The sequence below is a fragment of the Drosophila simulans genome, chromosome 2R (genome assembly GCF_016746395.2).
Source record: "Drosophila simulans strain w501 chromosome 2R, Prin_Dsim_3.1, whole genome shotgun sequence".
Classification (NCBI taxonomy): Eukaryota; Metazoa; Arthropoda; class Insecta; order Diptera; family Drosophilidae; genus Drosophila; species Drosophila simulans.
In genome coordinates this window covers 17,451,340-17,478,176 of record NC_052521.2, presented here as the reverse complement: position 1 = coordinate 17,478,176, position 26,837 = coordinate 17,451,340, and the positions used below count along the sequence as shown (strand labels likewise).

The 26,837-nt window shown below is 44.8% G+C and overlaps 5 protein-coding genes across 6 annotated transcripts; 3 read left to right on the top strand and 2 right to left on the bottom strand.

The window, feature by feature from the left end:
- Positions 1–28: 28 nt before the first annotated feature.
- On the top strand, positions 29–4,205 carry LOC6735368 (dehydrogenase/reductase SDR family member on chromosome X). 2 transcript variants are annotated; one of them, XM_016181499.3, is made up of 5 exons: positions 29–152; positions 2,103–2,324; positions 2,388–2,495; positions 3,254–3,635; positions 3,692–4,205. In XM_016181499.3, the coding sequence occupies exons 2-5, from the start codon at positions 2,144–2,146 to the stop codon at positions 4,086–4,088; spliced, it is 1,068 nt and encodes a 355-aa protein (XP_016028696.1). In that variant the 5' UTR covers positions 29–152; positions 2,103–2,143; the 3' UTR covers positions 4,089–4,205. The 2 variants fall into 2 exon arrangements, with proteins under 2 accessions (XP_016028696.1, XP_016028695.1); XM_016181498.3 differs by lacking the exon at positions 29–152 and adding an exon at positions 214–564.
- Positions 4,206–16,511: 12,306 nt separating this feature from the next.
- LOC6735365 (pro-resilin) lies at positions 16,512–20,037 on the top strand. Its single transcript, XM_002082276.4, has 2 exons — positions 16,512–16,648; positions 18,910–20,037. Exons 1-2 carry the CDS (start codon positions 16,643–16,645, stop codon positions 19,549–19,551), a joined length of 648 nt encoding a protein of 215 aa, XP_002082312.1. The 5' UTR covers positions 16,512–16,642; the 3' UTR covers positions 19,552–20,037.
- Positions 17,940–18,848, bottom strand: LOC6735366 (casein kinase II subunit beta'). Its single transcript, XM_002082277.4, has 2 exons — positions 18,193–18,848; positions 17,940–18,119 (listed from the first exon to the last, which is right to left on the bottom strand). The coding sequence occupies exons 1-2, from the start codon at positions 18,741–18,743 to the stop codon at positions 18,011–18,013; spliced, it is 660 nt and encodes a 219-aa protein (XP_002082313.1). The 5' UTR covers positions 18,744–18,848; the 3' UTR covers positions 17,940–18,010.
- A 15-nt stretch (positions 20,038–20,052) lies between the features above and the next one.
- On the bottom strand, positions 20,053–20,923 carry LOC6735364. The gene is made up of 2 exons (XM_016168542.3): positions 20,772–20,923; positions 20,053–20,713 (listed from the first exon to the last, which is right to left on the bottom strand). The coding sequence occupies exons 1-2, from the start codon at positions 20,781–20,783 to the stop codon at positions 20,153–20,155; spliced, it is 573 nt and encodes a 190-aa protein (XP_016028694.1). The 5' UTR covers positions 20,784–20,923; the 3' UTR covers positions 20,053–20,152.
- Positions 20,924–21,325: 402 nt separating this feature from the next.
- Positions 21,326–26,816, top strand: LOC6735363 (VWFA and cache domain-containing protein CG16868). Its single transcript, XM_016181500.3, has 6 exons — positions 21,326–21,586; positions 21,644–21,972; positions 22,033–22,792; positions 22,848–23,522; positions 23,579–24,160; positions 24,227–26,816. The coding sequence occupies exons 2-6, from the start codon at positions 21,706–21,708 to the stop codon at positions 26,287–26,289; spliced, it is 4,347 nt and encodes a 1,448-aa protein (XP_016028693.1). The 5' UTR covers positions 21,326–21,586; positions 21,644–21,705; the 3' UTR covers positions 26,290–26,816.
- Positions 26,817–26,837: the final 21 nt, after the last annotated feature.

Sequence of the window (26,837 nt, the reverse complement as noted above, 5' to 3'; positions counted from 1 at the left end):
AAACATCGATGATTACAGCAACAATCGATATTTGAAAACAGAGGAAGTGCAGCCCTGGTGCCATCGATGTATATCCACCTTGGATTTTCGCTCGTCTGCAGTTATTTCAATTAAATTGTTTCAAATCAGCGTTTTTGTGAGTGCACACAAAGGTAACAACACGCCGCCCACCCCGCCCAGCCATTGCATAACCAAGTAATTGTACAAAATCAGCTGTTTTTCTGCGCGATCAGCCGGCAAGTGGGTAAAATTCACCTGTTGACCAGCGGCAATAAGCCAAAACAAAACAACAACAATGGTGGATCAAGTTCTTGGCGGAAAGGCGCGCAATTAAAACCTAACGTTCAGTTCGCTTTTGAATTTCTCGCCGAGCGGTTGTGGCGAAAATAAGGGCCCGCTGGAAAATCCGGTTTTCAAACACCAGCGATTGATCTTCTTCGAAAACGTGATAGAAAACAAAAAGACGAGGAAGCGCCGCCGCAGCCTTTAATTGAAAAAGGGTGTCAATATTAGCATAGAAATCGAGGCACAGGTGCATTTTCGCCTGCGACAGCCAAATTGAAGGTAAAATTGAAAAGCCCTCTGCAAGGGCAACAACAATAGAAAAAGAAAGTTAACCATATGCAGCCAAATTAAAAACGACCGCGGCAACAACAGTAAAACTGCTAAGCTTTTGCGTTTTGTTGACGGAAGTCGAAACTCTTGACAGCACGTTCGTGGTGTCATGCGTACACACAGAAAAAATCCGATCACTTTCGGTGATAAATGATAAATTTACGTAAAACCTATTACTAATCTGTAGTGAAGTTCTTATATTAAAAGTTCTTATTATAAAAGGTATATCGAATTTAAAACTTTCTATATACAACATACACATTTGAAGACTATAATCATAAACAAATAAGTTGCTTAACTTTCTTAAAATGCAGAACCACTCTATAATACAATTCGTAAATAATATTAATATTTTACGCCAATGCCAAAGAGTTTTTCTCAGTGCACTATGCTAGGTCGTCCGTACAGATATTCCCCCGCAAGAAGAGCCCGAAGAAACCGACCCTAGTTGTTGCTGTTTAGCGCCTCAGTCATTTTCAGCTCTGGCCCCAAATTCACTATTTTGGCCCCGTTCATTGGCTTTGGCTCAAAGCTCGGTTCTTCAACTTTCATTCCGCCGCTGCTGTTTGGGTTTTTAATTTGCATTTTACGAGCACAGCTTAGCCAGTTCTCTCGCTGTCTCCCAATAAACGCGCCCAACTATCTTCTGTCTAATTAATTTAATTGTTCCCCCGCTCGGTTAAAAATAAAGTTTCGAGTGCAACGCTCAAAGTGCAGGTGGCAAATATGCACTGCAAATAACGGTGGCCAAACAATCGCATTAGCTTTATAAACCCGGCTAACCAACCAACGCTCGAAATTGCTGGGCAAACAAGAAAAAACTGAGGGAAAGAGGCAACAACTCAAGCTATTCGACGGCCAATGGGGTCAAGTCGATTTCGGAACACGCTCACCGATAAAAATCATTAAAATGTTTTTTAGTTATTTGTCTTCTATCCCCAAAAATGGGGTTTCCTGGTGAAAATTCGGAGATTTTGAACAAAATTCTTGTTTCTCTGTCGAATTAGAATTAGTGCGTTAAAACAGCATATTTTTAAAAGCCTTTTTAATTGATAGCAAAGATCATTTTACAAAAAGATTTCGAGCATTTTAATTAAACCACATTTAAGTGATTAGTTGATCCTATAATTGTGTTGTTACTCTCTACTGTTAGGCCAACTTGATAATATAAAGGCATGATAATTGTGGAAGCTTGTCTATTCACAGCTGAATCGTGACACGAATCAATCTCTGGCAGGTATATATGGCCAGCACACCTAGAATTCCCAACGAATATGGCCAACAGATGTACCCGCTGGCACTCGGGTCGTGAAATCTTGCTGACTCAGTTGAAGAGTTTCGCAAAGTGCACTCGAGGCGAATTTACCCGCCAATATTGATAATGTTGCCGGCTAATGGCTAATGTCTGTGACGAACCAGAATCGGTTTTCGTTATCAGCCGGCGTACTTTGCCCGATTTCTTATCAATACCCGTATTCCCTTTGCAGAGTTCCGGAGAGACGGCGATCCGATCCGATAAGAGCGTATAATGTTGGGAACTTTGCTGTGGATTTTCTTCGTCGGCCTGCTGCTGTGCGCGTTCCTCTTTTCGAAGACCACCAAGGAGTTCCCCAAGTCCTGGTTCGAGTGGAAGACTGAGTTTCGGTATCAGTACCTGGGAATCGTCGGGCTCGTCCACGATGCCCAGTATAAAGCACGGGATCGAGTGGGTAAGTCAATTTGCTAGCCGATGCTTATCCCACGATCGCTAATTGTTGCCATTATCCATTAAGCACTTTATAAACAACCGGACCGCATTGCTGTCATCACCGGAGGCAATCGCGGCATCGGACTGCGGATCGTGGAGAAGCTGCTGGCCTGCGACATGACTGTCGTCATGGGTGAGTTGACCAATCCCCGCCCAACAACTTGTTTCAGGCCTATTCCTATCCAAAAGACGGCGATCTGTTTATGAATTCCACAAACATTTAGCCGTGCTGCAAGTGCACGTGCTCGGCAAGCTAAAATCGAACGTCGAATCACCGATCGTCGAAATGCAGATCCATTCCCACCCTTGTCAATGCGATCCAGAAATCATGACCCATTCGCCTGATTTCATTATCTAACCAAGTCGCGTAGAAGTCCCGATTTTCGGGAAAGACAAGCGATAAGAGTTCATTGACTGGCCAGAGAAAAGAATTCTAAATTTCAATGAAAAGGGTCATAGTTATCAAACATTTTTTTGTATTTTCACGTTTACATTTTTGAAAGCAAGATTAGTCCATTTAAAAGCTTTTTTCCAACTTCTTACTTACTTTTAAAAAAATTCATTAATTGAGAAATCATTTTTTTTTTCTTAAATATATTTTATTTAATCGTTGAGCTACTTAAAATAATAAACATTTTAATCATTTAACAGTCAACTGTTATTTTCTACATTGAACATATGTAAAATGTACAATGTAAAAACACAACTAGAAGTACGCTATACAGACGCTAGGTGTCGCCTATATTGCTTATATTTTGTGTAAAATAATTGTGTAAAATAGTGTAGATCAGAGAAAACGTTCATTTAAAGAGGTATTTTATTTAATAATTAAGTTCTGCATTCTCAGCAATTTTCGTCAGTGGCTCACTTTTATTTATGTATTTATAACAGGCGTTCGTGATCCCAAAAGTGCCGAAACCGCAGTTGCATCCATAGTGGACCTAAAAGCTACCAAGGGCAAGCTCATTTGCGAGCAACTGGATGTTGGGGATCTAAAATCCGTAAAGGCCTTTGCCCAGCTCATTAAGGAGCGGTATTCAAAAGTGGATTTGTTGCTGAACAATGCTGGCATCATGTTTGCGCCCTTCAAACTAACCGCCGATGGCTACGAGTCGCACTTTGCCATCAACTTCCTGGGCCACTTTCTGCTCACCCACCTGCTTCTGCCTCAATTGAGGGCGGCAGGCAAGGAGGGAAGGAACTCCAGGATCGTGAACGTCAGCTCCTGTGTGAATCTCATTGGACGCATCAACTATAAGGACATCAACGGAACGTACGTTTGATTAATTTTACCATAGTTCCTTATTAACTATGTTTTACTCTTTTCAGGAAACACTATTATCCGGGAACCGCCTACAGTCAGTCTAAGCTTGCTCAAATCTTGTTCACCCGCCATCTGCAGACACTGCTCGATGCGGAAAAGTCGCACGTGCAGGTCAACGTAGTGCATCCGGGCATTGTGGACACGGATCTGTTCGAGCACTCGGCCACCACATCGGTGCCCATCTTTAAGAAGCTATTCTTCAAGACTCCGGAACGGGGATCCCGCACGGTGGTCTTCGCGGCCATTGATCCCTCCATCGAGGGCCAGGGTGGCACTTACCTCTCCAACGGCGGAAAGGGGCCTTTCCATCCGGATGCCAAGAAGCCGGCCAAGTGCGAGCAGCTTTTCCAGTTCTCCTGCGACCTGCTGAAGATCCAGCAGTACGGAAATGGCGAATACTAAATGAACCCCACACGCAGTCTATCTCACATTCCTCCTACTGGTGCAACGTACTTTTCTAGATACCGTCAGCTTTTTTGTAAATCGATTTCTTTTGTATAAAAAAACTTTTATATAGAACTGCAGCTGGTGTTCTCTGTTCAGGATCTGCTGATGCTAATCTGGTGAAATTGCTGTGCTAGGTTTTAATTAACTTGTCTGCGTTGATTGCCATCGCGGGGCTAGGGAATGCAATTAAAAGAGCTGCAAGAAACATTTTTTGAAAATGCACTCAGCTGTTGGCGGCGGCAGCTTGAAAGGTGACAACAACAACAGCAACAACAGCAGCAGCAACAACCACGTCAAATCTGCTGTATGTCAAATTTTCGAAAAAGCAAACAATTTAATTTTGTGCGCCTCCTCAAACAATGAGCGATTAACATTCAACATTTTGGAGGAATTTTAATCGACTTCAGTTAAGGGGACAGGAGTATGGGGGATCCAGGAGAGCGGGACGGAGACGGAGGAACTCAGGTAGGTGGGCAGGTAGGTAGGTAGGTGTATCATCTCGAAAAACAACTGCGAAGCAACTACAACTCGGCTGTCACTTAAGCGAACTGAACGCTTAAAAGCGAACGACATGATGGCTGCAAAAACAAAAAAAAAAACAATCTCATATTTAATGCATATCCAAAAAGAGACTCCATCGCTATATGAAGAGATAGACCCGGCGATAACTCAATGTGTGAAGCTGCCGATGCGGTGGGCGCTGTCATCAATCAAAGCCCCAGCGGACGAAGACGGCCCAGATTCCCAGGCTGTCTTCGATGCGGATTGGATTGGATGAACTCATCTTCTGCGGCTTCTTTAATCGGTTGCATGCCTCGCGAGTATTAGCCGCTTGATTGGATTTTGGGAGTAAGGATAAGCAAATTGCAGATATATGAAAGTTCCTTAATTCAAATTAGATGTTATCTAATTAAAATTATAATTAAATTTTGAAATTTGTTCACAGATTAAGGAATCCCATTTTAATAAGACAGATTTTTTTAAATTTATTTGCCATACTCTTTGACTTTATTCCACTTACTCGAGCACCCATTGACCATTTCTGGTTGGCTGGTCAATGGTGGCGAGTATGGCCAGCCATTCTGGCATTCCCCTTTCAACAAGATTCTTGGCTGGGTCCGGCTTCAGATTTAGTTTTCAATTCAATTTCGGTGGCATCTCCGGCTACGGCTGCCACAATCCAATTAACCTTTTGACATTTCTCGACAGGCAGGCAGCGCCAAGACCAAGACTTCTTAGCCACTTGGCAATGGCTAATGACCACGCGTAAATCAAATAAACCTGGCCACAGTTGCCGGTTTATGCGGATGCAACCGATCTCGCTGTCCGCAGTGCACCGGCGGTAATTAAAACACTCAACGTGCCTCACCTGACAAGCTCAAACGATCCGCCGGCAGCTGCTGCACCGAAAGAAAATATCAATTTGGTTGATCATAAATCCAATGCTTAGCTTGTGGGAATAATTTGGCTAATTGATTTTTGTAACAAATTGATATAAATCAGTTTAGTTATGTTTATTATTATTCCTAAGTATTGAACTTTTTTTTGTCAAGTGCCAGCTTAATAAACTCATCGGATCGCCTGGCACCAATGGGCATTTGGACTGCGGATTGTGGATGTTGTATTCCTCATCTTGGTTATGGCTGGCTTTTGACACCTGGTCGAGGAAGTTTTCGGAAGGGGATGCTACTGATGCTGCTGTTACTGATGTTGCAGCTCCTACGCCCACGGCAACAATTTGGTCGACTCTTGCCACATCGTTTAGTTGCCACACGCTTCTAAAACTGCTAACGGAGCATAACAATGCATGCGGTGGGGGCAGGTGTTTTCCGGGGGAATGGGAGTGGGTGGGTGGCAGTGGGCTGCCCACACGCGCTGATGTTGCTGCTGGCGGCGAGAAAAACGTGAGCACATGCGTCGATGGCGTGGGCGCCATAAATCACCTCATGATTAATGTACTGACACTTGGCCGCAGCCAGAAGAAGCCTCCGAGTTCGTAGTTGGGAATTTAATTGGAGCAGCAAATTGTTGCTAAGAATTCGCCGCCAGTTGAGTGCAACCAAATTGCTGTTGCTGCTGCTGCTGCTTCTTTTGTTCAGCAAGCACATTTAAATAAAAACCACATTAAGTGGGAGAGCGAGTTAGGGTTGGTCAAGCAGATGACCAGTGCGATATTAGGAAACTCTTCGCACAATTAATGGCTAGAGATCCATGGCATCCATCTGAAGATCCGCTGGGGAATGTTACCGCGTCCGAGAACTCCAGCTGTGCATACGAATGTGGCTTACTAGGATGATGGATATGACTGAGATAATTATATGAGCGCACTCAACGTGGCCCAAAGTGACTGAAAAGTGAATAATAAAGATCTGGCCGAAGCACTGTTTAACTTTACGATCTTTAATTGCTTTCAAGATACTCGTTGTTTTTATGGTCTTTGCAAAGAGATCCTAAACCAAAGGGCTATATAAGGTATTTTGCAAGTTTCGTTTTATAGCAAAAATCTATAAATGTTGCATTAATAAACCGTTTTTAGAATGTATCTTCCTTAAACATATGTAAAATAAATAGGAACATCATCGGGAAGCTTGTTAAAACACAAAGATAAAACATAGGATTAAGTCCAGTTGTATGCTAAAATTGCATATAATATTAAAAATATAATAGCCTATAATATAATATGGTAGCCGTCCACGGGTCGTATACGTAATGGGAAAACAAAGCATGGTGTAACTATAGTAGAAGTAAATTCCTTCATTTAAATTATTATTATGCTGTAAATAGATACAGCATAACAATAATACACAATAGTTACAGCCCAATAATTCATATATAGTAATTGGCGTTTATAGATATCAGCCTTCTTGTATTGTCAAGCACTTACCACTGCTTTGTTTTCCCATCACGTATACGCCCCGTGGCCGGCTACCATATTATTATTTTCGCTTATTTCACTAGATTATTATGCATAATTACTTTGAGAGGCGATCAATCAATTCGACCCTTGCCAATTTGCATATTGACACCTTCTCCCGCCCCTCGTCGCGTTTAAAATGGTACAAACTTTTCGAATTATTTTTGGAAGCACTTGAATAATTTGGCCCTGCCAAAAAAGGCGGCTTGTGAGAAAGAAACAATAAGTACATACGGATATTCGCATTATTTTCGATGCCCTTTGGCGCCACTTTGATGTGGTTTATGCCCGATAATGATGGTGGCGTTGCTAACCCATTTAGCGCTCCATTATTATGGCATTGTATGGGCCATAAAGGCCAAAGACTCTCAGCAGCAAAGAAATTTGCCATCGAACCCATTGAGTTACTGGGCTCAAGTGCAATTAATCCTAAGTACTTACACCGTTTGTGGTATATCCGACTTTGGGATGTGGAGGCAGGCATCCGTTTCCTTGGCGGAAAATGTGAGTTTGTGGAGCGATGACACATTGACAGGAATTAAGGAGCCACTACTAACTCACCGACTGACTTACCAGCCTGGCATCAATTACCCTTACCCATTGTTGTGATGTTTGCCTATTGCATAAACCGCAACAAGCAAATGGGCCGAAAAAAAATGTGTACTGAATGACAGGCGGCTCTCCAACGACCTTGTCCACGTTAAAAAACTGTATCAAGTAGCAGCAGGAAATTGGGTGACGACGACGCTCCATTCGTCGCTGCATTTCGTAGATAAAAGTGAATGTTTATGATACTTCACATGTCGAACTCTTGTGGCAACACAGCCAGAGAAATTTCCAACAGCCAACAACAAAGAAGACACATCAGCGCGAGTGGATTTCGGATTGGAATTGAATTGGATTGGTTTTCAGTTTCGTCTCTTTTTTTTTTTGGGATTTTGGTTTGGGTTTTTGGGGTGGGATGGGGTCTGGTTGCTGTTTGGGGCCGCGATTACGCAGCTTCGAAAATACCCGTACTCGAGTATTGAGAGCAAAATGCGAGTTAGAAAGTGAGCAAAGACCCTTTTCAGCGGCTCCCACCAGCCGCAATCGTTCGAACTTATTTGAATACTTTAATTAAGTAAGCTGGCACTTATGCAACGCTCACCTAATTGAATCCACTGTGGTAATTGTTATCTTGTTATTGTTTCTGCGAAGAAAAACAATTCGACCAAGTTGGCTAAAGGTTTCTGAGCATACAAAAAATACTCTTTCGATATAATAGAATATAAGCTATGATTAGAATTTTCTAAAAAACTCTTAAAGGGTTTAAAAGCAGATGCTTTGACGATTTCCCAATTCGTTCCTCTTGTTCAGGTGGTTTGATTTTGCAGCATCATGGCCACAATTATGCGATGTGCCAATGGTGGGCCAGCCTGCTCCGCCGGATGACTCCTGGTGCAGCACCAGGCGGCAATTGGGCCGCCTAATCCGAGCCATTGTTGCCGCCGTGGGTGCCAATTAAACTGCTATTTAGTGCCCAGTATTAGGAGGCCGCTTGGTTCCGCTCTAAACTTATTTATGCTCATTGATTTCTTGTCAGCCTTTTATTGCCAAGCAAAGAGATCTGCTCCGGCAGGTGGGGGGATTGGCATGGGTATTGGATATGAGGCTGGAGAGCTCAGCCAAGTCGAATGGGTTGTGAAAGAACCGACTGACTAACCGGCAAATAAAAGATTTTTCGCAATAGCCCCAAAAACCATTACGAAAATTCTGCCAACTGCAAGTCGAAGACTCGAAAGATTTTTCATTTAGCAAAAATCATATGTCAAACACTCAACAAAAATAGACGCTGCCATGTGCCTGGTGGCATTCAGCACATTCACCTGCCTCAAAACTGAGCCAAGATTGCTTCCTAAGCTTCCTTCTGGCTGTCGGCCCAGCTCAGACTCAAAACTCTGGCTGAGACTCGGGGCTTCATAATTAATCTGCTTTGGCGTCTCATTTTTGTGATTTTTTCTCGATTTTTTTACTATTTTTGTTTTGCGTGTTGCAGCAATGTAAAGTGGAGAGTCCCCGACTTTTGATTACTAGTCGAAGATGAAGCCCGAAATTGCATTGGCGCTAGCTTTAATAGATAGATAGATAGATAGATAGATAGGTAGATACATAGATAGATGGGTGCTTTCAAGTCAGTCTATGATTTTGGGTTTTTGTCTTTAATCTTCAGTATTTCTGGTGGCATGCCACTTGAGCAGAAGCGGCGACCCAGACAACAGCCGTCAGCAATTCGGTTTACATTTGGCATTCTTACAATATACTCGTACTCATTGTCTGTTTGTCTGGGTCGCTTGATGGTGGAGCGGGAGGGGGGAGCAGCCCCCAGCTCAGAGGCCTAAGATCCATAGAACAATTTCAGCCGAGAACCCATTGTAATCTATCTCATTTGCGAGCACAAACTGACTGATTGACTGACTCAACGCCAAACACTGATCGCTATTTGTTCAACTGCCATTTTCACACAGAAGCCAACAAGTTTAGGGTTTCAACGTCAAGGCGACAAGGTCGAAAGAATGATTGAATGTCTCTTAGCGCTCTTCGAGTGCCTGCTAAAGACCAAAAAAAAGGGGAGCATTTTGCAGTCTGACCTTCACATTTTGTATCTCGAACTTGCCTTGGAAGTTCCCAACTGCCAATAGCCAGGGGTGCCACATAACACTTATCTAACCCATTAAACTTGTAGCTATTACATTTCAAACCGACAATATCTCGTTGAAATTTTATAAGAATTGCCATCATTGAAATTGGCGTTGACAGCATTGGCATTATTGAAAGCAGTTTAATTACCCAGAAGTCATTTTGAGTCCTAAACGAACTTAAAATATAAAATACAAGCGCTATAAAAATCATTTACTTAATCACTTCGATACAAATATTTATAATGCCACAACTATAAATGTCCACTTTATATTATTGTTATATTTCCGAGATAATTTCGTTTTTTCACTCTTGGCTTGGTAGGTTTCCCAGTCCCCAGGCGCACAGAGATCCACTGAAAATACATGCAATGTGCAATAAATAATGTGCCAGCCAATACGTGCATATCTAATTAGCCCAGCGAACTTCACATTCTAAAAATTCGAAATCTGTAGCAGCGACAGCGGCGGTCTCAGCAATAAAGAAGCGATTTGGAGGCCCATAAAAAAGCGACCCATGTTGCGATGGTGGGGCCCACAGCAACCCACAAGCCCACAAGGTGGAAGGGGGCTGGACTAGCAACTTGCAACTTGCAACTTGCAACTGCAGCAGCTTGCTGCGGTGGCGCATCACGTTGTTGCGACTGGCAGAGCCATCAAATTGTAACAATTTTTCACCTGTCGTCTGGGGCTGTGCATGATTATTATTACATCAGTAGAAAATCATAAATTCCGAAATTCGTGAGCCGAGCTGCAGCAGATGCCTTGCAAAACATCTAGTTCGTCCGTCCGTGGATCATCCTCGTCACCCACACTCAAAGGCACAGATATATGTACAGATACGTAGGTATGGCACGGAATCAAGGAAGCGAATTTGCGGCTGCTGCAACAATGCGTTTGATTTATGCCACAAAATGTGGCATCATTTTGTCAGAGTTTATTGAATTCGATGGCGAATCAATTGCACAGATAAGCTCTCAAGAGAAAACCTATGCTTGTCCATTGCAAGTGGAATTGAAAACCCAAGTGCTTCGTATCTAGTATCTTTTTGGCTGCCAGCGCTTCGTTTTCATTTCAGCCTGAATCCCTCAAGGTTGATGGCTCTTATCGCTGATTTTCTGCCACCTTTTGCAATTTGCCAACGCAATAATGTCCGAAAATTAGGACCACAACTAATCGCGGCCTAGAGAGTCCGTCGGATGCCTTTCGTCTTTTGGGGCCAAGCAATTAATTTTCGGCAAGACAATTGCTCCAATGATGAGGGTGAACTCCAAAGGCGCTCAATTCGACTTCAAATTGATTCGAAATTGCTTTTTGCTCTACAAGAAGCAAGTGCAAAGCGAGTTGCAGTGTTTATGGGATCGGATGTATCATGATCATGAAATATCATATTTTTAAACAAACTGAATGTAATATAAGTACCAATTGGGTTTTTGATTTTTCGAAAAAAAAGAGTTTATTTTGTCATTGAAATTACTTTCCTACCACCTGTGTAAACCGCTCTTCATATTACAAATAACAAACCTTGCGGCATTCGCTCAGTTTTTCTGAGGCAAAGCACCTATTATGGGGCAACTTATTATTATTAATTGTTGGGGGTTAGATTGTTCAGCATTCTGCGAGGCGACATGCAAAAGAAGAAAGGATGTGCCTTGACATTTGGCTGCGAGCAGATGAAGATCGACAACCGAGAAGCGTTCGGATAATGGTGATAATGATCGATCGACTCCCCCACTCAGAGACGGATCTCCGCTTTCGGCGAATTGCATTCGTGATAATGACAGCCTCGTCATTCATTCATTCACATGCCAATTGAGAGTTCCAGTTCCAATCCAAATGACAGGAATTATGAGCCGAGTTGGAGGCTCCCACAATTTCCCAGCACCCAGTTGCTCGTATAATGGCCATAACGAGACGTGTTCTGCGCTGGTAAAAGTCCGAACTCAGGTGGGCCAGCTGCTACTTGGTGGGGAGCTGACCCGACCTGGACTACCGACCCACTGAACCATCACCATCTTGCACAATCATCACCTGAAATCGAAAGTGTTTTTCGAAACTACATAACATTACTATGGTATTCGGCCCTAAGACTTTGTCGGCTTCGCCTGCTTGTAGCTTTGAAAAATTCCACAACTTAAGATGCTCTTTATTAAAGTTTTCGGTGTCTTGTAGTTGGGCTTGTTATTGTTTTCGCTGTTGGTTTTTAATTGTTTAATAGCCAACAGCCACAGTGGGGCAAAGGCAATAATTATTTTTCTATACAGCATTTACTAGCCAATCCTATTGCTTTCGATGGTTTACACCACTGTGCTACCCAAACATTGGGTCCAATTGAGATGAATTACACCCGAGATCAAATTTGCCGGCTCGTTCCAGCGTGTCAGAGTTTCAATGTCAATGCTGCGAGCTAAGGATGAGGCCGCCGAGGTTCAGTGTCATGGATAGATGTAGATACTCCGATGTAGATGGTGTAGAGATACACATAGTTGGCCCAACCTTATCTTCGCGGATCTCACAGAGTTCGCTGGGAAGGCGGAAGTTGGATCAAAGTGCTTATCGATATGGCAACGTGCGAGAATAGTAAGCATGTTTGCCCATTGTCTATTAAAAGGTGTGCTGATTCAGTTTCGGAATCCGAATCCGTGAGCACATGCTCATCATCGAGGTGCTGATGTGGATGTGGGTAGGCCCGCAGAAAGTGCCAATCAAATGGCCCGCGCCCCCACCCCCGCCGAACAGCAAACAGAAACAGGTTGACCCCCACGCAAGAGGATGTAGTCGGAGCTCAAGTTCTTACAAGTGGCGTCGAGTTGATCCACACGTAGCTCCACACTTGGCCAGCGGATTAGCCGCGAACTCCGGCACATTATCGCTGTGCAATCTGCGGCATTCCATGGCCAGAGACAATGGACCATTCATCCGATGACCTGTGGGGCAAACCACAAACGTGGCACGCATTCATCGAGGGTTCTTCAATTGATTTCGGCCATCTAATGTGGCTCAAACCAAATCCGGAATTGTGTAACAATGACTAAAGTGCACTGCACACCAGTCCCCCAAACAAAAGGCAAATTTTTCGGTAGCTGCAACACCATCATCATTGTTGCCTTGACTGGCAGTGGGAACCATCTTTATGACCGCTGGGGCCGTAAATAAATCACAGGACCCATGCTCCCAGCGCCCACAAAATGCAATGTTTAGTCACAAGCTTTTATTTGCTTTGGTTACGTGTGCGTACACATGGAAATATATAAAAAGCCGACGTTTATTTGCAAAATTTATTGACTGTAATTATTAATGAATTCAGTGTTCCATTCTTAGGAAGACACTAATTTCATTGGCTCATAATGTTTAAAAGTTATCCAGTTAAATAACAGAATCAAAAGCCATGTTCTTTGTCTAAATTTGACGTATTTAACTTTTTGAGAACATCGATGTTTTTCTGAGTGTATTGGCCGACATCAATCATTATGCCCCTGCCTGCGCCCGAATTTAGCCGCATATGAATGCCCGTGCCACAGCTCGCAGGCCAGCTCCTTCTGCCCCACCGTTCTGTTTCAAGTTTAATTGCTTCGCATACGTTTTAATTATGCCGTGTAGTAGTGAGATCCACATGCCCAGAGCTGCGAGAGCTGGGCTCCACTGAATGGTGCTGCACTAGCAGCAACTAATTTGGCAATTTGGCCAACTGCACAAGGCGGCCTGTGTGTGAGTGCAATTACTTTATGGAGTATGGAGTGCACTGTGAATGCGTCTTTTATGACAGCCATTGAGTTGCAGAGCGATCGAGATCGCGGGTCCATCGCTCAAATGCCATAGGTGAGTGGAGCCACGGAGGATGAGCGCCAACGATTCCCAGGTGCGACCTTCGCGTGCCTTCGTCTCTTGACGGAATGTTATCAATAACTGCCGGCATGATTTTTGAAGTTGTTAATTAAGACGTTAAACGAAAATAGGTGTTTAAACGACAATATTATAGATTTATTTCAAGGCCTTTTTAAGACATTTGCTCCCTCAATTTGTTAAATAAAAAAGGTAACTTATAGCTCAACATTAAAAGCTTTCTTTATAAATAGGTTCTCGGAAGAGTCTCATTTTTTGAAACCCCTAATTTCCTTATAGTCATCCCTATCATAATTCATCCACACCCAGCTTACTCACATCCACTTCAGTTCACTTTAGAGCGGTTCCAAAATGTCAAAGTTTGGCAATTTTGTGTGTGAGTCAATCGACTTTTACTCCGGATTCTGGCAAAAGGCAGCGACCTTCGCGTCGGGCGAAAAATGCAGTCGGTGTGCGAAGAACTCGGTGCCACGGAGATCTCGAATCCAAAATCGCTCTCGAAATATCATCATCTAGAGTGGCACGGCATATTCAAAGTGAGGCGCAATTTACATCAAAAGACGCCTTAATTGATTCTGTCCGTCTTGGGGGGCATTGCATCAGAAATTATCGTAGTTTAATTTAAATTACACGTTGGCGGCGCTCCACTCGTCAGCATTCTAGGTTACAAAGCAAACATAGATTCGGATCTGCAGATACAGATACGGATACATATGTATTTCAAGGTCCGCCCCTCTCGAAGCTCTAGAGCAGCAGGCATCAGAAATTACAAATCGTCATTGTCTTCGACTTGGCGCATCATCACCTGGCTGGGTGCCATTAGCTATCCTCTCCATCTCCATATCCACATACAACTCCAAGTCTAGATGGCCTCTCTGTCTGGCACGTTCAATGTAAATTAGCCGATGCAGGAAATTAAATGATTTTTTAATGTGCTGGAAAAATGATTACAAACGTAAAAAGACAAGCAGAAGACTGAAGCTGAAAACTGAAAACCGAAAACAGATTTCAAGTCGTTCATGGAGTGCTATTGAATATGAATTTCAGTTTTGGTTTCCGAGACTAGGAATGCGGCATACGAAGGTTTATTTAATTGTTTTGCTTACAATTCAAGATTCATATTAGCCATTATGAAGTCAAGTATTACCTGCTCTGCTATAATTTCTGTTTGTTTATTTGAATTTTTCGCATTCGCATATTTGCACACATAACTCCAAATGATCTTGGTAATTACAAAAGCTTGGCAGTATATTCTCTAATTTGTTTTTATTGTGGTCTGTGGCAAGGTCGAGTATTACTTGCAGAAAATCACTTTGCGGAATACGCAGCGAGGAAGCAAATCCATCCCACCCCATCCCTTCAGTCCCTCAATACCTCATTAATTTCCAGCTCATTTGGGGCGTGGCTTCGCACGGCCTTTAATTTACAACGCATAAACTTGGCATTATCGAATGTGAAAGTCAGCTCGTGCCAAATCGCAAAATAAGCAGTGTCCGTTATAACAAAATGTTAAAAATTTAAATTTGCTACGCATTCGACCAATGAGCCAAAAGACAATTGACCAAAGAAATATTTGCAGATCGTGATGGATGCTACGCCCACTGTTTAAATCAACATGGAATATGGCAATAAAAATATTGAGTTACTTTTCCCTGTTGTCAAGTATTGTGTTCGAGTATTTTTTAAGAGTTCAAGTTTCCCCTGTGTTATGCAATCGACTTTTTAATGGGATAAATAAGTATCCAAAGCAAATAAGTATTTGAGCAAACACTTTTCAATACGACTAGCAGGAAATGGATAAATGGGAAAAAACCATGTTATTTCTTGAAGACATATGTTTATTTTAAAACTTATTTCTTTCTAAAAATTATTTGTTTAAAAAGTAAATATATTAATTACTTTATAGTTCATTTAAATTGAAGCGTGTTTTACCCATAAATTAATGTTCCCATTGTAGAGATCTTTTGGTAATTTTGATTCGCATAACAACTACAAGTAGTTACTAATGCTCAGATTAATAACAATCAACATTTTCGACACCAGAGCGTATCTTTCCCAGCAGGAAGATAACGTATCTAAAAACGCTTTTTCCCTCGCTGTGCTCACATCTCAATTGCAGCTTATCCGACTTGAATCCATGTCAACGCCAATCCAAACGGACACATTTGTGAAGTCGGGTGCATAATCCAGCTCATTAGTTGTGCCGAAAAACAAAACCGAACAAAACCCAGCGAAAACTCCCACGCACTAAGGGGAAACAATTTGCAGCAGCAATGCCTGCAGCAAGTTCGTTGCCTGAGTCTTTTGTTTCTGCTTCGCCTTTCGAGGCGGCCGCCGCTGAAGCTGCCGCGCGACTGAAGCTGAAGCCTCCGATGCGAGATGAAGATGCGTGGAGCAGCTGCCTCCGCTCACTTGGCTTTTCGTTGGACGCTACCGTCGACGTCGCTGCCCGCTGGCTGCTGCATGACTAATTCCATTACAAATAAGTGTTTCTGCTATTACACGAGCGGCAACAAATGTTTATGGCCTGCAGCCGCAGGAGCGCGGTACTCCCTCGTCTCATTTGTTTGGATGTTTGGCACTCATCTTCGCTCAGTTGCCGAGCCCGACCGCAGATACGAAGTCAGCGTCGTCAAAATGTTTGGCGCTTTAATTTCCAAAGTAACTAGTTTACTATAACAAATCCACCTCAAGCGTTTTCCCTCTTTTCTCGGCAGCACCACCGAGAGCGATTTGCTCTTCCTCCGCTCCGTGTGCTTTGCATTATTTTGTAATGTTTTTCAAGTGCTCGTTCGTTCGGCACTGTGGCACTCATTTTTTTCTCGACTAACCGAAAATTGAAATAACGAACTAAACTGAACAAAAAACACACACATTTTGGCGCGCAATTTTTTGAAGCCGACGTCGACGCCGCCGCGTTAGCTGCTGCTCATTTCAAATATAAATACTGGCCTACGAAATTGTTTCAGTATCACAATCAAGTCAACCATCTTCACAAGAAGAACACAGCCAACAGAGCAAAGTTAACAAAAACCGTTTTCGTGTGTGCCAAAATCCCAAACAAGTGACAACACAATATGAAGGTATATAGCCGAATAGAACTTTCGAGTCAAGTGCCAAGTGGTGTGCTGTGTAAAAATGAAGTCCTCACAAAAGGATATGGGCAGCCAAAACGAAGGATTTCAAAGTCAATAGGTTTAAATACAATGCCTCATGCGGCATTCGGGACACGATAGGACTAAAGGATATAAAACTTGAATAGCTATAAAAATCATCCTTTATTAGATACAGTTTCATCTTTTTATTAAAAATTCTAAGGATATGGAAGTTTTTAGCTAAAATACCAAAAACGTTGGGTTACAAAATCTTAGAATGATCAATAAACATCACTATATTTGCAAAGGTGCTAAAACATGTTTGAATTTTGTATTCATAATTCTGTATCCAATCAATAGCCCTCATTTAAAATCGTTTTTGGCACTAGATCGATCAATCAATTAAACAGCTCATCAAACTAATGAAGCTTTCATTGTCTCACATGGCACTTAATCAGCTAATCGGAAGGAAAAGACATGAAATATTAATATTCGAGCCATATTAAAAGTCAAGTTCAGCTGGGTGATTAATCAAGCGGAGAACCGCATAATAAATTTCATAAGCTGCCATCATCATCACGGTTAAGATTACCATCAATTTGTTAAGGATAGCTACTGTTTTTTATGGTAGGTTGCGGAATTAGAACACCGATATCATCCGCCTGGGAAACAATTGCAGCCAGCGATCCCAGTTCATTTCTAGGGTGTGGGTAACAAACAGAAGCAACAACAGCTGCCGCTGCTTGGGGTCATTTTGCAATGAATAAATTAGAGAAACTTTAAGTGGCGGAAGAAGAACTACTGGACATGCCCAAGTAAGGCAGTCTGGAGATGGCCAGGCGGCGATAAAAAAAAATACAGACAAAAGCGCAGCCAAAAAGCATAGCATTTTAACGCCAATGAAGCATGAAAGTCATTGACGGCCCTGTGCCTAAGCATTCGGCCAGAAGATCTTTTGCACAAGATTCGGAAATAAGTTGTGTAAGAGTGAGCCGAAGAGGTTCTCCCACAGGTTGTCCGCGCCACACGGCGGATACTTAAGATTCAGACGCATTGCGCAAGATCACGAGATCAGCCCTTCACTTGCAGCCCAGCTAAAGCCAATCCAATCCGATGGGAGCTTCATCTGGGACTCAATTACCGCAGATTTGCATATGCCCCAGCTAAATGCTGTAAAGATGGGAGAGACAAAGCCGATTCTGGGCCTGCTCGCAGGCAATCAAATCCAAACAAAAGATTGTCAAGCGGGTCACAGCCTGAGCAGTTATTGTTATGAGAGTTTAATGAGCTGGAAGCCAGCCGGGGGAACAGTGCCCATTTATTCGTGAAGTACGCGACAGTTGCTTATGATCAGATGTGGGATGGGCTATCGATTTCTCCCACTGGCGACGTTGTCACATCTTTTTGGTTCTCAGCGGCAGTTCGGTAGGCCGTGTGGTGGATCTTAAAGCCAAAAAGCCTGGGAAAACATAGTTACATAAGTTATACAATTTTAGTAAGTAATAGAAGACACAGAAGACAGAATATCTAACCTGGGCACAAACTTCTGCTTTCCCCGCTTGGGCCTAGCATCCGGTTTCTCCATGAACAGCATATGAGGAAATCCAGTGCCAAAGAAGGCTCCATCCAGATTCGAGTGTCTCGATGCCTTGGGAATGAACACATCATTGCACTTCGGGCAATAGATGGCGACCATTTCCTCGCCGGGATTATCGCTCAAGCCAATGGGCAGCACCGGCTGCTGATGGCAAAATACTCGTGGACACGTCCCGAATTCGCCCTTATTGTACTTCTCCAACATCAGTTCGATGCCCCGGTTGGTTAGGATAAAGCGAGCGTGGATCAAGCCATACAGTTTCTCTGCACTAGCCTCCAGTTCTGGTTCAGCGGGGTCTTCCGAGGCTGAACCCGGATTGAGATCCAGGATCACCTCCAAGGCACATTTGTAGTTCTTCACGTTCGAGTCAAGAAAGTTTAGGTTGAACTTGTCCTGGATGTATTCCTCATCCACTTCGCAAAAGAACTCGTTGCCACGCTGCTTGCAAAACCAATGAATCCAGGAAGACTCGTCCGAATCAGTCATAGTTGCTTCACTTTCGTTTTAATTTATTCAGTGAAAACCTCGCGAGCTTAACAATGGGACTTATTTAATTTCGAATGACAGCTGTCAGGGCGGAGTGTTCAATAAAAGGTTGCCAACTCAAAACGATAACTGTAATCTAAATGCTACCCTGAATTTTCATTCCCAGGCTTTTACATCCATTGCCCTGCTCGTGTGCCTGGCTGCCTGGACCCATGCGGAACCACCAGTTCCCCAGAACCAGTACCTGCCACCGAACCAGTCGCCCCAGGCGCCGTCCAACAACTACCTGCCGCCCACGCAGGGCTACCAGTCGCCGTCGAACAACTACTTGCCACCCCAGCGGACCGGCGGCAATGGAGGAGCGCCCAGCAACAGCTATGGCGCCCCCATCGCTCCTCCTCAGGGTCAATACGGTGCTCCAGCGCTGACTGGTGCCATCTTCAAGGGCGGAAACGGAAACGGCGGCTATGGCGGCGGTAATGGCAACGGCAACGGCTACGGACAACGGGATGAGGAGCAGTACGGACCGGCCAAGTACGAGTTCAAGTACGACGTACAGGACTACGAGTCGGGCAATGACTTCGGACACATGGAGTCCCGCGATGGCGATCTTGCCGTGGGCCGCTACTACGTCCTGTTGCCCGATGGTCGCAAACAGATTGTTGAGTACGAGGCCGACCAGAATGGATACCGCCCAACCATTCGGTACGAGCAGGTCGGTAATGGCAACGGAAACGGCAATGGCAATGGTCGCAACGGTGGCGGTTATGATAGCAACGCGCAGCAGGGCAAGTTCAACGGCTACTAAGATGGGGTAGTGAGGATACCCGATTTAGGTCGACCCCGCAACTATACTCGTCTACTTCATGGGATCGCTGGCCGAGTATTAAACGCACATCCAGCCAGTGGGCCAGCGATCGCAGTCAGTCTATCCATATATCCCTATCCCCATCTCTGTGTATCCCCTTAGTGGGACGCCCGCCATTTTGCCATAGACAGGCGCGTTCCTTTCCGTTTCCGTTTCATTGCTGTTCGTTATCCTGTTTTCCGTCTCTACGCCTGGAACTCCTTGCCGTTTTGTTTTGTTTAAGCGCCTTCATTTTGTGTTAGTCTACGCACACACACCAACACACCACTCACCCACAACATGACCATTACGCATTCATACATACATGCATAAGGATTGTATTTAGTTTTTAAACGAAAATGGAAATTCGAAAGTGAAACGAACTTATGAGATTTTTGTGTATATTTAATAATTATTAAATGAATAAAGAAGCATTTTTGTATAAAACAAAGTCAAAAAGAAAAACCAAACTGTCTTTATAATTAACAACTCAAGTAATTCTGAGAATAGAATACATTGGAAAACTGTATTTAACATTTTTAAATAGCTATATCCAAAGTGCCTACTTCAGGACCCTCTCCAGTTGTCCCTGGCTGTTGTATCGATACACTGGATCCTTCAGTTGCCCCACAGTGGAGTAAGTCAACTGAGCCATAAAATCCTCAGCATTCTCGTTTTGCTGGGAGCTGAAAGTAACTCTCTGTAGTTTATTGTCCTGGGAAATGACGAAGTAACGTCCCTCTCTGATTTTGGGCTGCTGATTGTCTACGATATCTTTTGCAGTAACTGGCTCCTCATCGTCGGGATAAATGATTTTAAATTTCGGATCTGGAGGACCGTACTGATTAGACGGTCGGGATGTGGACAAAATCTCTTCCTCGGGTATATTCAGTTGTTTTGGAGGCAAATAATTTGGCTGGGACTTTTCCACTGGATCGAACTGGTCCACTCGTGCCTTAGTGATTTCTACTTCTTGACCTGGTCGGATAGGAGGCACATACTCGTTGGGTAAGTTGAATGGAATCTGCGGATGCCACCCAGCTGGTGCATAAGGTGCTATACGTCCACCAGTAAAATCCACTTCAGCTCGTACAATGGCCACAAATGGCAGCAGTAGAAGCAACTTTAGGAATGCCAAAAGATTTACGTATAAATGTTTATTTAATAACTCCACATCATACCTTTGTCACCATTTTGATGAACGTTTCGATTGAAACTGCGGTGCAATATTTGGGATTTGCTCATTTTTATATTGAACACTTGGAACCATTGCAATATTTATCATGCCGGACACGCACCTTGTTCGTCTGATACCAATTGGACTGCATCTGTTCCATCTTCGGACTACATAGTCACGTATCCAGCCGACAAAAATAAAAAAGAATCAAATGCACACAACCTTGACAACGGATGAGCGAATAATTGGCAAAGGCTCAACTTGGGTTTCGAACACAGACGTTGGTTAATAGTCGCTAGCTTGTAGATGCACATATAAAGTGAATGGGAAAGTGTTATAAGCAGCATTTGCAAAAGAATTTAGAGAAAACACAACTAAGAAAATATTTCAATGCAATTATTATTTATTAAAGTGCGTATGCATTTCAAGAATATTGAGTAAATGCAACTTATAAAATGCTCAGCAATTTTGAAATTTTCAAAAATACGTTATTTCTAGGGTAACCACATTCACACTTTTAAGTTATATGCAGCCACACTGCTGTGTCGCATTTTTGTATCTTCCGCATGCTGCCCTATAATTTACGACATACGGTCACACTGCGCATGTGGAATTTTAAGAAAATCTGCAAAACATTGACCAAATTATTTAATTTAATAGCTTAATCGGAGGAATACGAGTGTATTTATGCTAATTAGTTGTTGTCCCCGAACCAGTGGGCAATGTACACGTGCTTACTATGCCTAACACCGAGGAATCAGCGAGATTTATGTGACGAAATTCCGTAAACAAATCAGCGTGCAGCTCGAGAAGAACCTGGTAATACAGAATTCCTTAAGAGGAAACCACTCAAGCTAACATAAATTTGTCTGGCAGATATGCGGTAAGCTCAATAGTATGCCCCAGTGGCCACGGAGCCCTCCGGAACCACCAAAACCATGTGGCCCAACAGCCACCTAAACGCCGTGCTGCTCACTCTGGCAGTGCTGGCGTGCCCAACTAGCAGCCAACATGTTCCTCTGGCCATGGCCAACTCAACTAGCAACCAAGTGCCTACGGATCCTGGCTTCATGCCGCTGCAGCAGTCGCCGGGAAGCGTCTTTTTCGTGCACCACAACCAGCAGAATGCCATGCAGCTGCGACACAGCATGGAGGGCAAGCTGCGGAATATTCGCAATACGGAGCTGAGGGTGGCCAAGATACAGGTGGGCTATCTATACAGCACAAGCTTTTAAACTAGGTTTTATTGCCCCTAATCGTTTCAGGAAATCTTTGACTCCATGCACTTCAGCAGCGCCAAAGGAGCGTCAAACACTCGTCAAGCTCCGAGCAACGATAGCAGTCTGGTCAATCCCCAGTTGCAGCGGGATTTGCAGTTGTTCAGCGAGCGTCTGAGCAAAAAAATCCAGAAAGCCACTTACGTGGTGTTGGAACTGCGCGAACTGCTTCGCTACAACCTCACCAAGGTCTGGCAGTACAGCTACGGCGACGAGGATGAGGAGTCGGAGAGCGAAATGGATCTAGAGATGGAGCTGGAAGATCTGCATGCCAGGAACACGGCCTCACCAACCGATGAGCATGTCCAACTCTACCTGAACACCCAAATAGAGAGCTGCCAGCCTGACTACGAAACGGACTTGGAGTACGGCTCCTCGTCGACCCAATCGATTCACTACAACAGGCAGCAGATCCAAATCCTAAACTATCTCAAGTCGGATGATGCACGCGCTACCTTCCTGAACGAGAATAATGCCCGTTCCTTGGCTGTCAATGGCTACATATCGAATCAACTAGTACTACTCAAGCGCAGACTCAGTCGAAGCGATGCGGAAAACTCGAATAGCAAGCCAATTAGCGGCAATCACTTTAAACACATATATTTCCTGTCCAATTCGGATGGAGCTTCTGCTAGCCTTCACTTTCGTCAGCTCTACGTGTCAGCTATTAAGCAGAAATTTGTGCTCTTCCTCATCGACGTGGGATCAGCTCTAAGCGCGGAGTTATTCGACCTCTCAAAAAGCTTTGGTAAATTATTGATTCTTATTGAAAGGCAAACAAAATAACTTGGGCTTATTTTCAGTACACGAAATTCTTCAGCTGCTGGAAGATACGGATAAAGTTTCACTGGTGACGGTTGCGAGTGAAGCGAACTTCATGTCCCTAGAAGCCTTTCCCGCCGAGGCTGGCCACGGCATCTACAGTGCGACTCGTGCGCACAAGGAGGAAATAATTAGCTTCATAAACAACTTGAGCCGGGCACAAGCTTTTACAAACCACTCCTTGGGATTTGAGTACTCCTTTGAGCTACTCCATCGACTGCAACAGTCGGGTATGATAAATACGGCAGAGCAACCAGTGGAATTCGTTTACATTACTCGTGGTCTGCTGACCAACTTGTCTGATGCAATGGCAGTACTGCGAGTAGTGGCCGATGGTCAAAGACGACTCAGGGCTCCAGTGATCATTAACACATGCGCGGTGGTGCTCGACGAGAAGCGGATAATGTACGAAAAGCAATTCCTTAACGACGTGGCCAGTCAGAACTACACCAAGTACGAGATTGATGTGGCAAGTTGGTGGCCCAGTGGACAGGAAGCGTCTGACTTGGTTGGACGCTTCTATGTGCTCAGCAAAATGCACGCGGAAACGTCGTTACCCCAAACGAGTTCACGGATATTTGGACCGCTCTTTCAAGAGCGATATTTGAGTGATACGCTGGAAGTTCACCCTCCAGTTGTGGACGCAGACAGCGGAGGTGAGTTAAAGAACGATTAATCTTTATTTCCCAATCATTATTTGGCCTTCTTGCAGATGTTCTTGTCTCCATCACGCATGCCGTTCCTCCCTACGGTGTTGTAGGAGTAAACTTGTACCTGTCGGATCTGCTTGAGGATCTACTTAACTACCCCAGTACTACAACCAGTGCCAAGCAGGGCTTAGGTTATGCCTTTCTGCTCGATCGCTCGACGGGAAACACGCTGGCTCATCCGGCTTTTCCGCGACCGCTCATTCAGCGCGAGACCTCGTATCCCGTAAACATCGCTTACCTGGAAAACGCCACGGATTTTTCCAGCCATATACGGGATCGCCTTCTGCGCGAGGAGAGCGGTAATGTCACCACGGATGTCTATGTGGGCAGACAGCGGCTCCAGCGTACCTACTACTGGCAATCCGTGCTGGGATTCTATGTACTATGCCTGGTAAGCAGTGGTGGCGACCCACTGCGCAATGTTTCCTCCACGCAACGATATAACCTGAAGGACACCGTGTCCAACTACGAACCGGGCTACTATGGTGAGAGCATGGACCTGTTCTACCATCGCCTGGATTTAAACCAAGGCGGCAGTGCGCCGCCCAAAACCTGTCGCTACTTCAGACAAGTAGCTACAATGGGTGAGTTTTAGTGATGCGCCAATAGGTCTAAATGTTACAACATAATTTTATTTAAAATTCTTCCAGATGCTCCAACTCTGTTCCTGAGTGCTGCCGCATTCGAGTCTCCGTTCGGATTCCTTCACAACAATAGGCCTCGCACCCAGCTGCGGCATGTGGAGTCTATAATGGCCTATCTTCGCGACTCAAGTGGCCTGCTGGCCAATATGGGGCTGCGTCCCAGTATTCGTCACGAAGTGGGTGTTCTGTACCAGGCAATGCAGCAGTTGAGACGCCGGCATCAGGACGCAAGGGGATCACTGCGCAGCCATGTCATTCGACGGTACATCGCCAGTGTGAGCGGAGTGCTGCAATTGTACCCAGGTTGCTTACTTAGCAGCAGCTATGATCCAACGCGGAGGCCATGGTTCCGACAGGCAATAGCGCAGCCTGGAAAGATTGTTAGCACAGCTCCGTATCTGGATGCCGGAGGAGCTGGATACATAATCACCATTGCACACACCATCTTCGAAGGCAAGGCACATGCACTGCACTCTGCCCAGCAGGACAGACCAGTAGCAGTGGTAGCCCTGGACGTTCCTTATGCCTTCTACTATCGCCTGATCCTGGAGGGCACACCGATCTGCCAGCTGCCGCACATAAAGTGTCTGCTGTTCGAGCACGAGGGATATTTGCTGGCCCACCCCAGCATGTTGCAGCCCGCCACACTCACGAAAAACCAGCGACGTCCACATGAGCACCTCACACACAAGGAATCGTATTTGGCCAACGATATGTTGAACCACGGCCAGTTGGTACGAAAACTCGGCTGTGCCAGCTACCAAAACCGCACGTTGCAGCGCTACTACGCCTTCAACACATCTCTGTCCAGCATCCTGGGCAACGTAGTGCACGGCGAGAGGACCAAGTACGCGATTGCCCTGATCCGCGGCAGCAATCTCTTCGCTGCCGTACTAAACTCCAGCTGCGATGGCGGCGCCTTTTGCCCGTGCAGCACAATCGACAGAGAGTGTCTCAACTGCAAGCGGATGGACCAAACGGACTGTGAGTGTCCCTGCGAGTGTCCAATGGTGGGAGACAGCAGCTCGCCATCGTCCCTCATGTACTTCGCCAACTACACGCGACAATTTCCGTACTGTCCACCGCCAAGTGAACATTTCATTGCACTTCCGCCGACCACGCAGCTACTGAGTGCTCTACCGAATTGTCCCGGTTCTGCTGGCATATGCGAAACGTACTCCACCCAACGGGAATGCCTCGGAGTGATGGGCTGCGAATGGTGCCAGTTGGATGTGGACGGCAATAGTTTTTCGACCGCCTTCTGCTCGTCCCAGGCGAGCTGCTTCAACGGAGTACTTGCCTCGCTGACACCCTACGGTGAGCTGGACGAAATGGAACTGCTGGCCGCCCACAATCCGCAGAGAGAGCAGCACGCTTACTCTGCATTTGGTCCGCTGGGAGGAGCCATTGTGGTGCTTGTCATGGTGATTGGCTTTGCCATCTACTGCTACAGGCACAATCTGGATGCGCAGACGCAGGAGCACTTCTACGTGGATTCGGTGCAGGAAGAGAATTACGGCTTGCCGCTGTCCAGGTTCAACTTTGACGATTGCAAAGCGCATGACGAACCGCCTCTTGGTGGCGGCTATGACCACGCATCTGCACAGCGGCAGCTGATGCACGCGGCGGATATTTCGCCCTACCACGTTTCCAGCGGCAGTAGCTATCGCCGGCCGCCCAACGGTGAGTCGGATCATGGCTACAGCACAATGACGCCGCACGAGGACAGTTCCGACCAGCAGTGCTTCACGCTGGCGGAACCTTTGCTGCTGCACGACAAGCGGCACAGCAAATCGGACACCATGTCCATATCCACATCCATATCGAGTCCCACGAATCGCCAGCAGTCCTCCTCGCAGCCAAACACGCATCCCTACTTGAGCAATCAGCCGACCTCAAAGACGGAGCGCTACAAGCAGGTGCAGGCCACGCCCTCGCCATGTCGCGGTCCGCCAGCAGGTGGTGTCTACGGGCAGACGACGTTGCCCCTCGAGGTGGATGAGACCCGGCCGCACTACATCCTGGCACCAGTGACGGTGCACCGGCACATGGAAACTGCCGAATCGTAGTCCACAATAGCGTTGTTAAGTTTTAGAGCGTAAGATGTCCGCTTGTTTGCCAATTTAGTTATGTAAGTTTCCCAAATGGGCAGTTCAACTGCCGCCAGTCCAGAATGCTGGGCCCGCATTCCAAACCCGCAATGTGTTTTGTGAGCTCGCGGTGGCCTCCATTGTTGGCCCATCTGTATCTATTAGAGCCTCCGAAGACGAGACGAACACCAACTATTAAGTGATGACATTGTTTCTGCCATTTTTGATCGATGTATTGTATTTGTATTGTATTGTATTTTACTGTAATTTATTGCGAAAAGTATTACTATATTATGTGCAGCTATATACTTCCGATATTTTTAGCATTTATTTGATAAGCACCAACAACAGAAATGTACTTACTTGTCTGATTGTAAGATACCATGTCGTATACCGTTTTTTGTAATAGCCCCTAAGACCACAGAGTTACTAACTACTGATTTTAGTAATACACATCTATAATAGCATTGTACGTTTCAAATAAAATGTTTAAATTTTGCAAAAAACCCACAAGATCTTAACCTTGA

What these genes read in the sequence shown, in the direction of transcription:
- LOC6735368 (XM_016181499.3), top strand. Translation starts at nt 2,144, where the DNA reads ATGTTGGGAACTTTGCTGTGGATTTTCTTCGTCGGCCTGCTGCTGTGC. An exon ending in CGACATGACTGTCGTCATGG is followed by an intron (nt 2,496 to 3,253) that starts GTGAGTTGACCA and finishes TATTTATAACAG; the next exon opens with GCGTTCGTGATCCCAAAAGT. An exon ending in TATAAGGACATCAACGGAAC is followed by an intron (nt 3,636 to 3,691) that starts GTACGTTTGATT and finishes TACTCTTTTCAG; the next exon opens with GAAACACTATTATCCGGGAA.
- LOC6735366 (XM_002082277.4), bottom strand. Translation starts at nt 18,743, where the DNA reads ATGACTGATTCGGACGAGTCTTCCTGGATTCATTGGTTTTGCAAGCAG. An exon ending in AAGCAGAAGTTTGTGCCCAG is followed by an intron (nt 18,120 to 18,192) that starts GTTAGATATTCT and finishes ATGTTTTCCCAG; the next exon opens with GCTTTTTGGCTTTAAGATCC.
- LOC6735363 (XM_016181500.3), top strand. Translation starts at nt 21,706, where the DNA reads ATGTGGCCCAACAGCCACCTAAACGCCGTGCTGCTCACTCTGGCAGTG. An exon ending in TGTGGACGCAGACAGCGGAG is followed by an intron (nt 23,523 to 23,578) that starts GTGAGTTAAAGA and finishes GCCTTCTTGCAG; the next exon opens with ATGTTCTTGTCTCCATCACG. An exon ending in CAGACAAGTAGCTACAATGG is followed by an intron (nt 24,161 to 24,226) that starts GTGAGTTTTAGT and finishes AAATTCTTCCAG; the next exon opens with ATGCTCCAACTCTGTTCCTG.